Source organism: Rhipicephalus sanguineus, chromosome 2 (assembly GCF_013339695.2).
Source record: "Rhipicephalus sanguineus isolate Rsan-2018 chromosome 2, BIME_Rsan_1.4, whole genome shotgun sequence".
Classification (NCBI taxonomy): domain Eukaryota; kingdom Metazoa; phylum Arthropoda; class Arachnida; order Ixodida; family Ixodidae; genus Rhipicephalus; species Rhipicephalus sanguineus.
In genome coordinates this window covers 68,298,667-68,315,797 of record NC_051177.1, presented here as the reverse complement: position 1 = coordinate 68,315,797, position 17,131 = coordinate 68,298,667, and the positions used below count along the sequence as shown (strand labels likewise).

The window sequence follows — 17,131 nt, the reverse complement described above, 5'->3', positions numbered from 1 at the left end:
TCACACATAAATACTAACTAGTAGTTAGGTTACGCTGTCTATCGCCAATGAGTGAAAGTCAGCTTTTGAAACAACGCGCCGCTAGTATTGTCGAGTTTCCGCCTGTCGAGTGGCAACCATGTTGTAGAGCGAAAACCAAAACAAAAATATTGCTATCAGCTGTTTCCTCTGCCGCGAGAGCGTGCGTATCAGTTTTTCGCGACAGGTGAGTCCAGCGAATAGTTGTGTCAGTTCACACGCCTGCCATAGTCAGACGGAGAAGAGGAAGAGAGCCAGGACTACAATGGCGAGTAGCGGCGTCGGTAGGAGTATTTTCAGGCCGAATCTTTTCAAAGGCAAAGTGGCAATCGTCACCGGTGGAGCAACGGGAATCGGAAAAGCGGTTGCAGAGGAGCTACTTTACTTAGGTGACGTGAAAGAAACACTTGTATTCTTTTCTAAGATTGCCAGCGCGCTGTCTAAAGGCAGAATGAAAGTTGTCAGTGTTTATACGTTGTGCTGTTTTACACTTGTTGTTTTTTACCTACGAAGAAAATGCAGCAGTTACGAATGTCGCCGGCTTCGCTTTTGCGCTCAAATTTGATATCGTTGCGACAAACCCTGAACGAATCGTGACCGTTTCGCTCTCACTTCAGGATGTTCGGTGAACATTGCGTCGAGAAACGAAGACAACTTGAAGAACGCCGTCAAAGAATTTCAAGAAAGGTTACTACCAGAGAATGAAAAAGATCGTGCTACGTATGTGCCCTGCAATATTCGCAAAGAGGACCAGGTGGGTTACCTTTTAGTTTACTGATGCCGCCCAAAGAAAATATAGCGAAGAGCCTAACAGTGGTCACTCCGAATTGTAAGAAAACATTTTTTTTTTAGCCACCGGGAAACAAATTTCTGTCGCTTGTGGAAAGCAGTTATGCAGTGAAGTGGCATTCTTCTCCGCACTAACTCGGCCTGTTTAGCATGCCTGAGTACAAAAAGAAGGCCAGTAAGTCCCATATTTAAACATTGGCACCAACTGGCCCAAGTCTAGAACATACTATAAATAAACGTTCATAGTATCTGTTTAAGCAACACGTAGTTTAAGGCGGTGCTCAATTTTTATTGCAAAAACCGCACACAATCTTTCTTGTGTAGGTATACATGTATACAGTATCGAGTTCCAAGCACCCACCCCCCTCTCCAAAGAAAATTGTGTCTCTCTTGCCTTTGGCTTGTGGAATGCAGTCTACTAACTCATATGTTAAAAGTGGGTGCTTGAACTACAATGAAATGCGGGAGCTAGATGTGTACAATAGAAAAGCCTTATATTAGCATGATTATTTTGTGTAAAACATTTGTTTGGATTCATGAATCACAGATGGAAACACTGCATTCGGTGCATTGTTAACCTATTAACAAAAGCACTGAAAAAAATAACATCTAATTTATGTCACAAGGATCGTAGCAAAACGTGTGGCGACATCTTTTTGAATTCAGCAATTTCATGACAACTGCAGTGTGAATGGCAAACAGCCAGCAACATTTTCAGAAAAGCTCTCTCGTAGTTCTTGTTGTTATGTTGCCAAATGCTAAAGCATCTGTCTTCACTGGGGCATGCACTGAAGAACTGCGAGGCTTTTATGTATTGGCAACACATAATTATGCTGTCATTCAAAGCTGTGGTGCAATGGGTACACCTGCAGTAAAAAATGGCACGAGCAATTTGCAAATGCTGGTGGATACAATTGAAGCTTTAAAGTTCACAACGCTCATACAGTGACTCAATATGTATTTTGTACCTTTTGCTTTTGCAAAAGTCCACATACAGCAAGCACATATACCATGGGCTTCATGCATCCTTAATGCATATGCTGCACAGCACACTTCGCCATTTGTGTATCTTGTAATGGCAGATTAAAAAATAGCCTGCACGTAACTTCTGTCAGGTAACCAATAAAAAGGGGTTTCTATTGGTACTTTTATTTACTCTACTACTGTGATACCACATTATCAGAGTGGCACAGTTAAGAGGGCTCTTTCTTGACTTCCTCTTGTCTTCATAGACTGGGGAGAAAGAGGGGAAGACAGTCATTAAAAATAGAGCATTCATGTTGCTGTGTTTCCAGTCGCCCACTTCATACGTAACATATGGCAGTTGAAAGATAAGTGTTCCTGGCAACTGTATCAGCATTTTGTAACTCCATGTTGAAAAGAACAATTTAATTGCAGCATTCCAGAGGGGGACTGGCCCCTATAGAGGGCCCTTGATAGGCTAGTCTCCAGCCGAAACATATAAATAAATTGTTCTTGTTTATTTGACATTTTATCATAATGAAAGGCAAGTTCAGCAAATTCAATTCCCATCTCTACGCCTGTGTAGCAGTCTTGTCACACACTACCTGTACCTGTCACATCTAGCAGTGAAATCTACTACAAGGCACACTAAGCTTCTGTCTCTGTCATTGTACTTTGAAAAATCTATGTGCCTAAGCGGTATTTCTTTTATACTGGCTCATGCTGCCTGTACATTGCTGTAAACAGCGCTGACGTGACGGACATCCAACTTCCTCTCCTGTGACATCTGCTGGGTGACAGGACAGCTTCCACCGATACAACCAGTTGTGGAGGATTTACTACTGCAGCATATTCCGGCGAATGTAGGAACATGCCTCATAACTGCCTGTCATGGTCTACTGTCCGAACTTGTTTACGCCACATCACCCTGACGTCACCAATATGCCACTAGTGTGAAACTCGCTAAAACTGTAGGCTGAATTTTCTCTAATGCTTGCGCATGTTTGCAGGTGCATGGCAGAAACGCAGTAGAACCCCTCTAATATGTTTTTCACAGGACTGAAAAAAACAACAACGCAGTAGTCGAGAAACGTATAACATGTATAACCTTCAGTTAAAATCGGGAAGAAATGCTGCGAAATAATAAAACATATGCATTGCATGCAGCTCTATGTCAAAAGAGTTTATTCATAAGGCTTAAATAAGTCCTCAGTGAAAGTCTGGCATGTTTTTCCACCCCTGCCAGAACCAGACTGATTTTGAGCACTTGGATCGGGTTGTGGCAGTCCACATTGTCAAATTCGTTGTTGTTCAGCACATCCAGCACTGCAAAAGTTCATAATGTATCAGGCAGGAATGTTGTGAAATGGTGCGTGAACAGGAGATTCTGTCACGCAGGTGCCTGTAGATGCTTTGTTGGGACTGGACACCATAAACATAGACACGAAAATGTGAAGAAGGTATATGGCATCACAACAATATTGGGCTAGTAAGCATTGTCGAGTGTTTCTTTCTAGGATTCCTTTAAATGTCACAGCTGTCAGATGCTGCTGGGATAGCACATTTAATGTGTAAATTGCTGATGAATTGGTGTTGAGGATGCCTCTGCTGCCCATTTTTTTTGCAGGTGAAAACTCTTATTCAGCACACACTGGACAAACATGGCCGCCTCGACTTTCTTGTCAACAACGGAGGTGGCCAGTTCGTATCAGAAGCGAAGAGCATTTCACTCAAGGGCTGGAATGCAGTTGTCGAAACTAACCTGACTGGAACGTTTCTCATGTGCCAGGAAGGTGAGCTGCAGCAGCTGCAAGCTATTTCAAAACAAACAGGATGGGCATGAGCCACTCTGGCAGCTTGCAGTGACAGGTGTCACTGTAAGCTGTCAAGAGTTTCAAAGAGCTGTAAATCTGCAAATAGATACAGTGAATGAACATTGACCTGAAAGCAGGGATGTCATAAAGTGAAATTCTAATAATGCATAAAAAAAGACCTTTGTATGCGTCACCTGCATAAACTGCAGCCATACAGCGGATTCACAAAATAGGGGGATTGATCGAGAGCTCGTTTCTTTCTTGTTCGACACAAATTATTGAAACCAACAGACAGTGGAGCTAAGGAATGTATATAGGGACATTACTTGTATGTTTTAACTGTTGTTTAGCACACTACATAACCTCATTATAACAAAGTCATAATTTGACACGAAAATAACTTCGTTGTATCCGAAAATTCGTTATAGACATGCATTCACAACACTGTATCTATGACAGGACTATATTTCATTTACTTCGTTATAACCGACAATTCGTTATATCGAGGTTTGAGTGTAATTGTGACAAATGGAAAGGAATTAAAGTGGATGAAAAATCGACTTCCGCAGGTAGGGACCAAACCTGCAAACTTCGAATAACGCGCCCTATGCTCTACCAATTGAGCTATGGCGGCGGTCATTTTCCTATCCACTTTATTGGGTATTTATGTGTTTGTGTAATCCTGGGTGTGTTAGCCTACACCGGCTCGCATCCATCGGACTCGTTATCCGAAGGTTGTAGGTTCGGTCCCTACCTGCGGAAAGTTGATTTTTAATCCACTTTAATTCTGTTCCGTTTATGTCATAATTACTATATATATATACAGTTAAAACATAAGAGAGCGATTCGTTGGGCAAGTTGGTGATCCATAATGTTACTAACAGTGCAAGAAAGGACGAAGGACCAGGAAGAATCGCAGACAAGCGCTGCAAAACAGTTAAAACATACCGGTAATGTCCCCAATACCCTCCTTTGCTTCATCGTGTATTGGTTTCATTGGCTATGCAGTGGAATAACATTGAACTGAAAGCAGGGACATCATAAAGTAAAATTCTAATAATGCACAAAAAAAAAGACCTTTGCACACTACACCTGCATGAACTGCAGTTATACATGCCAGCCATTGACATTCGTACACTGCACTTGAAGTGCGGTGAATATGAAGACGCATATACTTTCACAGTAAAAAAAGCTAGGCAGTAAAAGTTTATACAGAGTCCTTCATAATGGCGTCTTGTAGCCCCATTGTTGCTTTTGGGTGAAAAGCTCAGTCAGTCAATTGTGTGAACCAAAATTGTGTAAACCAAGAAAAAAGTGGGAGTTGGAGGTGAGGGGCAGCTTTATGAAGCAAAGGTCTTCTTTGGGCTTTGCATCAAAGCTGTAGTCTGAACAAAACTCCACTTAGACCATAAACAGTTCCGATGATGGCACAATAATTGTACAAGGTTGTCAAAACTTGATGCCCAGTTAATGCAGAGATGCCCATTCTTCAGACATTTACAGTGTTAGGTCAGTACTGCCTGAAGCACACGTCTATGCATATATGCACACTTGCAAATTAGGCTTTCTTGCTTCTGTTGATTCTTCCAAAGTTCCGTGGAGAGGAAGCATGGGAAATAGTTTGTCTCAGCACATTTTTTATGGTAACAAAGATAATTTTTCAGGAAGTGTGAATAGAGATATGTACGCAGCTTCTTTTTTTTATTTTTTTGATCCACAGGAAGAAAAGGCATTACATGCTTTACATGGTAGGCTTCTGCATGCAGCTTCAAATTTTAGCTGTATCTGTACACAGTGTGGACCTGTGTAAGAGCTAAACCCTCAGCATGGCAGTCTGAGATACTGGAGGAAAACAATTTTAACAAAATGGTGCCCACTGGGCAAATTTGTAGGGCATTGCTGCCACTTCTTTGTTCATGGATCCTTTGTGCATGGCACGGGATGTCATCTAAAGCGATTGTGAAGAGTTTCAATGCAAGAGGAATTCCCTAAGCCTCAGGTCGCACCACGGACGACGTGGTCCACAAATGTTCTCACAAACAGAGCGTAAGCAGCTGTGATAGTGAGAGTGAAGATGAATAGCGTGTATAAACGAATGAATGAAGCTATTATGAAAAGGATAACATTCGGTTTAGTGTTGGTGGGCGAATGTGGAGGTAAGGACGCGCATTCCATACTCGTAGCTTGTGTAAAAAAACAGGGCCAAAATGTTCGGTCCCAGCTATGGGCTGCATCTCATTGCTATTGTTTTAAAAAGAAATTGCAGACTTACACATGTATATACGGTATATGTGCATACAGCAGTTTGGGGTGCTAATAACGAAGCTTCCAATAGTACTCCCAGACATGCATCGTTCTCTCACACAAATTGTAAATGCACACATTTTGTGTGTGTGAATGCAACAGTTTTCTCGTTTCATCCTTTCAAGAATTTCTTTCTAATTTCAAATAACGCTGCGAAATGTGCTTTCTTTAATGGTTCTGGTGGTTCCAATGTGCCGTCATACTGCGTTGTCAGGGAGAAGCTCCGTTGATATTAGCTCACTGGGATACTTTCCAGCTTACCAGCGTTGGATGGAGGAACACGGTGGAGCCATTGTGAACGTGATAATAGAGAACTCTCGTGGATTTCCGTTGGCAGCGTAAGCAGACCTTTAGGGCAGTTGAGTTGCCTCTGGTTGCAAAATGTGTCCTCTCTGACAGGCACTCAGGAGCGGCCCGAGCCGGCGTGGAGAACCTGACACGCTCGTTGTCGATCGAATGGGCCGCGAGTGGCGTCAGAGTCAATGCACTCCAGCCGGTGAGAATGTAAACGCAAGTATTGAGCACCAGTGTCGAAAGTTTCTGTATATACACACATCTTCCAACTATACGACCCTAGCATACTCTTGTTAACCCTTTTGCTACCGTTGACAAGTATAGTTGTCACGAGATTTTGTAACTCACCAATGACGACTATGTATACTCGTCAACAAAAATTGGTCCCACATGAAACCAATGAAGACTACATTCGTCATATACTTGTGTTTCTTGATGCTAGATGGCCACACATATCCATGTTGGGCTATTTGTGTCTCGGCTTTTAATATATTGCCATTTTTCATTGTAATGCCATGTGGTGGAGCCAGCTTCGAGTTATCTTTTCTTATGCGATTAGTGAAATAAAGGAACTCCATTGAATTGAAAGAATGGTATACCGTTTCGTGCAGAAAAAAAAAGAAAAGCTCTACAAATTGAGTGAAAAAAATTTTTCCGTAATTTTGGCAGGTTTTTCTTTTTTTCTTACGGTAGCGAAAGGGTTAAATTGTCACGCTTGTCAGATGTTAAAGTGGGGGAAATGTAAGCTATTTTAATTTGATTTTTAATTTTAAGTCTCTAACTTCTGGGCCTCGCATCACTGATGTCATTGCAATGTGATGACACATAGCAAAATTTGATTAGTTCTTGAAATGGTGCCACTCTGTGGGGGCTGTTTATGAAAAAGAAATGCACCTAACGTATTCAGCTGTAGCAATCGCAGGAACGGAGCAAGTCACGGTGATTTCTGCAGGGAGCAAGTCTGCGAAATTAAATGTTCACCAGTTGTGACAGAACGGGTACAAAGACGTATAAGCCATGTTGCAGGCATTCACTAAGATTTTATTTGTGTGAAATCTCTAGATTTGAGAGAACAGTGGAACCTAAATAATTACTTGAAATCGGCACAAAATAATGAATCACTCTGGCACTCAGTTTGCTGTGGCAGTGGAGTAAACGCAAACACATTTAATTTGACTTATGCAGCGTACACAATCTGCACAATTTTTATTGTTGTGATTTTCTTTTCCACAACAGGGCGTTATTTATTCAGAGACTGCTGCAAACAATTACCAGCATGACTTGTTCACACTGGCTAGACCACGAATACCGGCTAAACGGGTTGGCATCACCCAAGAGGTCTGTAATTAACACTCCTAAGTGGATGGCGTTGTTCCTTAACATTCTTTCAAGCATGCTTTTATTCTTTCAAGAGGCCTTTATTTCTTTTTAACAAAATAGTTTTTTTTTTGGGAAAAGCAAATGGCACGAACATTGTATGTATGCTGTAGGTGGCATGCACGTCTTCAAAGTTTTCAGTAACACATTTTACTCCACAACTAACAAAGTTTCTAACTGTGTGACCAGGCATGGCATGTTAAAGGGGCCATGACACGGTCAACCAACACCTGGTTTTCAGCAAAAAATAGAAGTAGGGGATATAGTGTGCCTTTACATATATGAAAAATGGACTGTAAAAGAATATTTTCAGTGCGAAATGAGCGCTAGAAGTAGCTGGCTACAAACTCTGCCCACTGCCAGCTACTGCCATTTTGCCATGGCTTGTGTGATGCTTATGCTGCATGAAGCGGAGCCGTCGTCTCCTACCAAATGTTCAGCCCGCTACAAATCGTTCAATTCAATGCCAAGCTGAAGAAAACTGAAATAGCTCGATTGCATGCGCAGCTGACCATGAAAAGAACGGTTTGCTGGTATGCAGATGCTCGCAAAGCAAGCAGCTTTTTACGTCGCGGCTCGCGAGTGCACCAGTGTTGCCCGACTCCCAAGCCGCCTGCATGTTTAAAAAATATTCAATTGTAAATTAAGGGCTCTGCGAACTGCGCTAAAATTTTGCCAGCTTGTTCGTGTACGCACAAAGATCAGCCGACATAACACAGATTATGATAAAAAAATTGTACTATATCGTGTCCTCTTTAGGAGCATCTAATATATAGGAGTAAATAGCAAACTAAGAAGTAACATGGAGCAAGGTTGTGTGTTACTTGGCTATTAAAATTGTATACTATAGTCACCCACAGCCAAAATAGCCGCAGGTGCAATATTGTTACAGCTTGGTGAATGTGCAGGATAGTCGCCAAAGTGTTCACTGTGAAGATGCAGCTCTAATCTGTGGCAAGTGTTGCACATTGTATTACACCTTAGCAATAAACTCATTACTGAATCAAAAGGGCACCTTTACAGCGATAAGTTCACAACCCAGTATACCGACCCGGTATTTAAAAAATTTTTATCACGAAAGTGTTTTATGCCGGGGTCCACCAAGGTTTCACTGGAAATAAGTCAGTGAAATACAGATGACAAAGAAAAACCAGAAGTAAAAGTGTTGTTCATTTGCATGACCTGGGAGCCGAACCCACGACCTTTTGGCCCACGACGACAGGTGCCGGGCGCTCTACCCACTGCATTACTGATGCTTATGCATGAGGCCTCACAAACGCACCTATATCTCTTGCATCTTCTCCCTTTCACAGTGAACTTTTTTGACGGGGGGTGTCGCCGTCTGGGATTTGTGAATTGAAGACTGCATTGTGAAACTAAGAGCACCGACAGTGAGCGCTTCGGAAGTTTCAGGTTTCGGTGCAGCAAGAGACGCACCAGCGGGAGGGAAGTGGAACGCCTTCCCGCGTTCACGGCCCAAGCTACGAACTCTGCCTCTCGTATCCCTGAGGCGCTGTGTGGTTATGCATGAGCACAGGCGTAGGGAGCACACACCTTGACTTTCTTTTCGCTTTGAATGAGTGCGTATCAAGTACCAGTATTATGCGCTTATTGACGCCATCTTTGCACAGGATTCAGCATATGCTGTGTCCAGTTAACTACTTCAGCTACCACAAGGGTTAAATCATGATCTTTGGTGTTAGTCGTCGGGATGGAGATGTGCAACTAGGCGTCAACGTGGGTGCATCCACGTCAAACGGTGCTATAGCTGCCGAACACCAATAGATATTGTGCAAGCTCACATGCATCTGTGTACAATAAACAATCAACCATACTCCTGTGAAGACACTGTGCACTTTCGTGTTATACAGATTCCTATAATGAAGGGGTCAACTATGTTCTTTTTATTTAAGAAGCACCTTACTAAGCTTATCACGCATCTCTATTTCGTGACGTACGGCATTACGGCCGATTGGCCTTCAGTACTGCAACCCAGTTAACCTCATGCAATCCATTGTTTTTCTTTTTTGGGAAAGGTGTCATCGGCAATTTGCTTTTTGCTGTCACCAGGAGCGTCCTATGTGTCCGGAACTACACTAACTGTAGACGCAGCGGGCGCACTCTATCCTTCCCTCACATATGACATTCCAGGTCAGCACTTTGCAAAACCTTTTCATTGCATTCTCGTGTTGTGCACTTTTAACAAGTGGTATGTGGGCTCTCGATTATTTGCCGACAATTGATGTTCTCGCACCACAGGCTGCCACAGGAAAAGTGAACTCTTTGCAGCTTAGCCATGCGGCCATAAGTTGCAAACGTCACGAAGCACTAGTTCATCTCTGGCTTGCAACAAAGATTAACTGCAGCGGCACAGTTGGCACAATCTTGATGTGGTATCTGGTGGGTTGACAAAGCTGGTGTTGACCCGAAGTCGTCAAGCTGAACTAGCTATGCAAGAGTGCAGTGCACAAAATAAATCTAGCGTTGTTGGGATTGAAATTTACAAGTTTCTTTATGCAAAGTTCATTTCAGCATTATACCGCATCTCTAGAACAAAGTGCAGCCGCTAACTAAGGCTGCTAAGGTATGCAGCCCAATAGGGAGGGGTCGTATTAGTTGGTGCTGTACCTACCACATCAAAATGTGCTGAGAGTTCAAAGGAATGGATGGAAAGGAGTGAATTTGCAAAGTGCTAGCATTACAACCAGATGCGTTACTGATAATGATGAATAGAAGATACACGAAATGGCTTCATAGTTTCAGGCATGCAACCTCAATTAATCACAATTTATTTGAAGATGTGCGCCCTGTGCATAGAGGTAATGAAAGTCCTTGGCACCCATGTTCAGAACTCTGATCTTCAAAAGCACAACCACAGTAAAACTTTCAGTTGTGAGTAAGCGCTTGTGGTGTTCACTTTCTTGTCTTCATCTTTTTTGTGCAACTATTACGCCATTATGATTCAAAAGCACTGCTAAATATAAAACACAATCTACTGCCAAGTGCTAGACACCTTGCAAATGCTGCCCTCACTTTGATAGGGGCCCTGTCTGCTTGTATTATATGCAAACATGAAATGTTTGTGTGCAATTAAATTACATTAAAGCACTATATATGTAGAATTCTATAAAACCAGTTCTTTAATTACTGGTAGCCCCTTCCAATCAAACCTGTTTCTAGCATTCTTTTTTTTTTCAAGCATGATTTTCACTTCTTATAAGCATATTGCTTTGAAAGAGCGTATGCTTGGGCATGTTGGTAATTCATGTTTTACTTTTTGAGCGCACAAAAGAACAAGGACGAAAAACGACGCGAACACTGCGCTGTGTCTGCATCGTCTTTCATCCTTGTTTTTTTGTGCGCTCAAAAAGTGAAATATTGCTTTAATTTCAGGTATGGTACTAGTTCATTCCTTCTCGTGATGAAACACAGCTCTCGACATGTGCTGCTAATGTTTATTTAGTTGGTGAAATGGTGTGGCATTAAGACTACCATATGCCTATTCAGCTCCAATTACTGTGCTGTTTAAAAATGTAAAAAAAAAACTTAAAAAAGAAACAGGGTACAGATTCCCACAAATAATCTGCAGATTAAGTGGCTAACTCGCAAGATAAAATATTAGCGACATTATTTATGTAGGCAATGTTGGAGACATTCAGCAACTTTTTCTATGTTTGGCTGCTTTTAACTTGCCAGGAACAGCACACATTAATTAATTACACAAAATTGACAGCAAAGAAAGACAATGCTTACTCTAGTTACAAATACTGTTTTTTTATTGCCTTTAAATGGAATGAAATGTATTACAATTATGTTTTTTCCAGAACACGACCGATGGCCCAAACATGACAGCTGCTCCGAGGATGACACGGAAGCGCCATCAAAACCGTAGCAATCTTTCCACTGCCATTTTTATATTCCAGGACACTGGCTCCTTGCATTCCGATTCAACGTTCAAAACTGGGCAGGGTTGAGGTACACTTTAAAGCTTGAGATGCTTCTTGATGCAATCAACGATCTCCGCCTTCTTCGATGGGCAGCGGAGGCCTTCTTGCTTGCAGAAGTCCCTCAGGACACTGACCGTGAGGCTGGCCAGCTGCAATACAAGTGCAGAGACATACTGGATAGTATACCAAGCTCAAAGGGACTAGTACAAATTGTAATAGCAAATTCCACTGTCCAGCCACATTGAAGCACCTACCTTTTACACATTGTTATGGACTTGCTCAATCCAGCACAAATGCTTCATCACTTGTTTCGCTACTTAGATTTTTCGTACATATGAAGCTAGATAGAACAAGTAAGATTGTGCCTGGTTGTACATAATACAGTCGAACCCACTTATAACGATCTATCTGTTATAACGACCACATTTCGGTGCACTTAAGATTTTCCTATGCTACCCATTGAAATTGCGTCCACATGTAGCGAACATTTTTCAAAGCCTCCTACTTTTACAACGAACACTTCAGACACGGTAGCGGTAAAAATATGGCGCATACCAAGCGAAAAAAGTTAAAACACGCCTTCTAAAGCATGACAGAGGCGCGTGCCCCGCTCCAGTTTACTCGCGACGAAAATACCCTAGATTGGCGAGCACCGCACGCTGCCAATTGCTATTGCACGCTGCCAATTGCACGCTGCCAATCGCGCTGCCAATTGCTAGCTTCCTGGTTAGCTCAATTGGTAGAGCGACCGCCCCGGATAGGCGTTGGTCCCGGGTTCGATCCCCGGACCAGGACGAATTTTTCGGCAACTAAGAGGCTTTATTTCTGAGAAATCCGTATGGATTTCCTTGTGGCTTCGTGCTACAAAACGGGTGGTTGTCTATTTTCCCTTTCTTAACCCTTCCGCCACCTTGCGGGATTCCGCAGAACTGATTTGCAATTTTCTGAGTCTATTTTACATGCTGCACCATTTTCTGAGTCTCTATTTTACATGCTGCACAACTTTTCCTTCTATTAACAGTTGCCGTCAAACTACTTGTTCTTGGGGGCGGTTGGTTCAGTGCTAGTTGCTTGACCAAGACAGTGTCGTAAGACACCACATGGGATCACTGCTGATGCAGAGCACATAGCTCTACACCCCGCCATGATTTCGGGAGATGATTTGCTTGTGCCTTTCACAGAAATTCAGAATTTCTTTAGACAAAGCTGGCTTTCTGAATTGGCTCTGAACAACGCAGCTATTGCCACTGATCTTCTGACACCCTGTGGCTGGTGTAGCATAGCCCAAGTTGCTTCTGCACAAACATAAACCCGATTTCACAAACAAGCAAACTATTGACATAGAAACTCGGTACATATACAAGATGTCTCGCTAAGTCGACCAAGATTTTTATTGCGATATCAATTATGTGGACATTCTCAGCTGATTTTTGCCGTCACTGTCATGTCCCGAACGTGTATATGTACATGTACACGTGTATATATATATATATATATATATATATATATATATATATGCCACAAAGAAAATAATTCAGAAAAATGTTTTCCGAAGCGTGGAATTGCACGGACAACTTCTCGCTGCGCAGCGCGCGGTATAAGACAGATAGGCCACGAGGTGTATGTCTTTCAGCATGCTAACAGCGAGCTATTTATATACACCATTTACTTCAGTGTGCTTTCTTGGTCACAAACGAGATGGCACGAAGGGCGCGAGGGGTGTGCTTTAAAGGTCATCGCCCCGCTTGTTGCGATGCTCGCGCCAGGTGCACTTTGCCCTACAGGGTGTGGTCGCCTGCGTGCAGGCTTATCTGGTGAGGGGGGGTGGTTTGTATGTCTTGTGCTTTCACCGCGATGTCCGCGCTGAAGTTACAGAGCGTACGAAGGTAAATTCGGCCGCTGCAGCAGCCGCGTTTGCGAAAGGAGCGCACTGTTCAAACAGAAAGAAGTAACAACTGTGACAGTTGTTAGTTCGCGCTCGTCCTGTGTATACATGTGCGTTCGTTTCTTGCATCCTTCTTTGTGTTTGAGCAGCGCGCTTTCAGTGTCGAGCTGTGACACTTGATAGTTTGCGCTCGTCCTGTGTGTGTTCTTTTTGTGCATCCTTCGCGCTTGAGTGACGCGCTGGAAATTTCGAGCTGCTTTCCATTCTTCGCATTACATTCCAATTTGTTGCTATCGCATTCATTGCTTCGCCATTGCGGCGAAACTGTTGACTTTTTTTTAAAAACCATGCACTTTAGGAAAGTTCTACCTGCCGTATATTAGTGGTAGTCGTATGCTCATACAACTTGTGTATATTTTTAATTAATAAGCATTAATTAATTAACTTTATTTAGCACACTTTTCATTCTTGCTCGAATCGGTAACATATTAACTAAGTCGTAGGCCACCTCAAACAGCCCCAGAATCAAGCATTTATTTTGTGCTGAAGTCTGCCTGGGTGTTTTTTCCGAGAAAAAAAAAAAACTGCCCGAGACACGCCAAATATGAAATAGACGCGCACTCGCGCGCCACTACTCAAGCGCTTTCAAGCATTCTTTAGTTGATACATGGCTGTGTTTGTTCATCGCTGCATTGTACAGGGTTTCACGGTCGATGATGGACGCATCAGTGGCATATTTTGATGTGCGTACATCAAATAGCATGAAGCCCTGCACAGTGAACGAACGCAGACGTGTATCAACCAAGGAACGCTTGGAAGCACTTGAGTAGCAGCGTGGGAGCGTGCGTCTATTTTATATTTGGTGTGTTTTACATGCTTTTGTTTTTTTCTGCACACACTTCAGCACAAAATAAAAGCTTAATTTTGGGGTTGTTTGAGGTGGCCTATGAGTTTAAGTTAATATTTAATATTTCACCAATTCGAGCAAGAATAAGAAGTTGGCTAATTAAAGTAAATTAATTAATTCTTAGTAATGAAAAAAATACAGGTTGCCTGTACACACGACTGCCACTAATATACAGCAGGTAGAACTTTCCTGGAGTGCATAGTTTCTAAAAAAAATCTCGGTCCGACTTATCTGGGACACCTGGTATATGCAAGATGTATTAGTACATGAGACTGTTCCAATTTGAATGAAATAAAATAATCAATCAATGGGCGCTCTTTTATTAGACATAACCACACAGAGCATTATTTTTTGTGTTTAATTAAGCCGTAGCAATTATGAGAGAAAGAAATGAAAGTGGATGCGAGAATATCTGGTCAGAAACAACCCACAACGTTCATGCACACTCACTGGTTTTTCAATGTTAGCTTTCAACTTGAGTAAATGGCCTCACTAATGTATGAACATCAGAAGCGAGTTTACTTACAGCCTTCAAGTGGGCACTTCATACCGTTATGCCCACCTGTTTCAGTCAGGTGCTCAATGACAGTCCGTGTGAATAGACCACCCAGTTTTAGTACACATGCATAAATAATGAGGCAACAACAATCTTACCTTGCCACGCTTGGCCTCTTCACGGACATCCACAGTGCTGCCCTGATTTTCCGAGCGTGCCTTCTTTGCTGGGCCCCCCTCTCCGGCTTGCTGCAAGACGAAGGGTTCGGACAGTGGACACCATTTGAATAATAACAAAAAACAAAAGGCACCACGAGGTGAACACAACAAAAATGTTCTGAAATGCCAAATGCTAAATAAGTGGGATAGGTTTAAAACAGGAGAAAGTGCCTCAGAACAGGCTGGCCGACGCTTCGATAGGGGACCTATCTTTGTCAAAGGAGCCTTGTCATCCCTGGCGTGTTAGTTTTAAGGGGTTAGTGATGACGTCATGTCCAGCGGTGGCGCGTCTGTTGCTGTTGGTAATTTCTGCCTGGAAAGAGAGAAACTCGAAAGCAGAGGAGTGTAGCCCTTGCCACATTTCAAGAAAGTTTGCAACCACGTTCGGGTCTGCCATGTCAGAGTTAAAGGGAGCTGCAAAGAAAGAAAAGAAAAAAAAAGAAAAAAAAAGGGGGGGGGGGGGTACAACAAAGCGAGAGGGTGAGTGCAGCCATCACAAAGAGCTGCAGAAGGTTATGCATGTTCGCTGTTGTTCTGTTGTTATGCTTGCCCAGGCATCAATTCTGCTGCAGAAGGTGGTGGGAAAGGCAACTACAGGAAAAATAAAGGGGGGGGGGGTACGTTTAAAATTCCGCTTGTCTACTTTAAATATTGAAAGGGTTGCCTGAAAAGCTCGTGCTTAATGGGCGAAGTAATTGGCTGGCATATGCATCCAGTGTCGTCGGTGGCTTCAAAAATTGGGCGGCCGTCAACTAAGAGAGAAAAGAAAAAAAAAGGAGGGTCAGCCGGGGGGGAACAATCGGAATAAGAAACGTAGAACTTCCTGAGAAGGCGAGGGCTGTGACAATGCTGGGCAGGAGCGGTGTTAGGAGCGCGGAAAGGGGAAAGGGAACCGTGGTTTGGAGTCACTAGAAAATGAAAACATTTTAAGTAGAGCTGTGCAAATAGCAAAATTTTGGGTGCGAAGCGAATTCGAATATTGAAGTGTGAGTGCGAATCGAATCGAATATTTTTCGAATATTTCTCGAATATTTCTAGAATATTTTTCTAATACTTCGAAGCGAAATTGCAGGGAAAAAGTTGGAGAGGATTCCTAAGCATATTCTTATGAGATATCAAAATGAAAGTGTTTCTTTTCGCTAGGTTGATGAAGCACTGGCGGGGTAGTGTTTCATAGTTGTCTTATCAAGGATGAGGCAATGTAGAGGCCGAACTGTATTTATGTGCATGATTTAGTGCAATCAAAGTGTTGCCGACAACACTTTACACATGATAGGCAAAGATGCCATTTCCTCAGCCTCTCCTCCTCTTTCAACTTCTGTGGAAGACCAACTGATGTGGCGGACAAGGGTGTGCTCCCTTCAAGTCCGGAGTTCCAAATCTGCCTCGTAGACGTCGATATATAAGAACATCTCAAATTTTGGATGCTAAAAAGCTTCGGCTTCCCATTTTTCGGACTTCCTGCCCAAATTTCAGGTCCAAAACAGCATTAATTGAGCCCCCATCTCTGCCACATCTTTCATCTCCATGTTGGAACCAGCATTTTCTTGAGTTAATACGTTTGCGACCGTAGCGGAGGTTGAAAGGCAACTTTGCCGCAATACGGGGGTGTGATGAGGAGAATCATACTGAAAATCTAGGGCCCACTTCCAATCTGACGTTGACTGTGCCTTGGCAAAGTTCGACCGTAACGGAGCTTGAAAGGCAGCTTTGCCGCAATACCAGAGTGTGATGAGGTGCAGCATATTGAAAATCTGAAGGGGTCACTTTTAATCGGACGTTGACTATTTATTTTTGGCAAGTTCGAATAGTTCGAATAGTAAAATTTCAGTGCGAATCGAATCGAATAGCAAACACTATTCGAAAAATATTCGAAATTTCGAATATTTGCACACCCCTAATTTTAAGAGTAACGCAGATGCACTGATTGTGCCTACCAGAGTGACCTACTTAGCTCGTAATCCTAGGTTATTGACTAGGAAAAAAAATGCTGCAGCCACTAGTACACACATCTTCAGGCTCGTTGGCACTGACAATAATTTGTTTAGAGGAAACGTGGGCACTTGACGCACACTTTCATCAGACAGATTTTAACGCGGCCCCATGCGCGACTCTCGTC

The 17,131-nt window shown here is 42.7% G+C and overlaps 2 protein-coding genes across 2 annotated transcripts in view; one reads left to right on the top strand and one right to left on the bottom strand.

Moving 5' to 3' along the window:
- The first annotated feature begins 226 nt into the window (after window positions 1-226).
- LOC119383123 (peroxisomal trans-2-enoyl-CoA reductase) lies at window positions 227-11,525 on the top strand. Its single transcript, XM_037651130.2, has 8 exons — window positions 227-407; window positions 636-772; window positions 3,398-3,563; window positions 6,145-6,226; window positions 6,288-6,384; window positions 7,419-7,520; window positions 9,596-9,710; window positions 11,384-11,525. The coding sequence occupies exons 1-8, from the start codon at window positions 284-286 to the stop codon at window positions 11,449-11,451; spliced, it is 891 nt and encodes a 296-aa protein (XP_037507058.1). The 5' UTR covers window positions 227-283; the 3' UTR covers window positions 11,452-11,525.
- Window positions 11,445-17,131, bottom strand: part of LOC119383122 (ATP-dependent DNA helicase 2 subunit 1) — a 30,326-nt gene continuing 24,639 nt past the window's right edge. Inside the window, exons 15-16 of the mRNA XM_037651126.2 lie at window positions 14,953-15,042; window positions 11,445-11,655 (exon numbers count right to left, since the gene is read on the bottom strand). Of these exons, the coding sequence (XP_037507054.1) occupies window positions 11,542-11,655; window positions 14,953-15,042 (204 nt within the window). The 3' untranslated portion in view covers window positions 11,445-11,541. The remainder of the gene's footprint in view (window positions 11,656-14,952; window positions 15,043-17,131) is intronic.

Excerpts from the sequence above, each read along its gene's own strand:
- LOC119383123 (XM_037651130.2), top strand. The coding sequence starts at position 284 with ATGGCGAGTAGCGGCGTCGGTAGGAGTATTTTCAGGCCGAATCTTTTC. Across the intron at positions 6,385-7,418 it reads GAGTCAATGCACTCCAGCCG|GGCGTTATTTATTCAGAGAC; the intron begins GTGAGAATGTAA and ends TTTCCACAACAG. Across the intron at positions 9,711-11,383 it reads CCTCACATATGACATTCCAG|AACACGACCGATGGCCCAAA; the intron begins GTCAGCACTTTG and ends TGTTTTTTCCAG.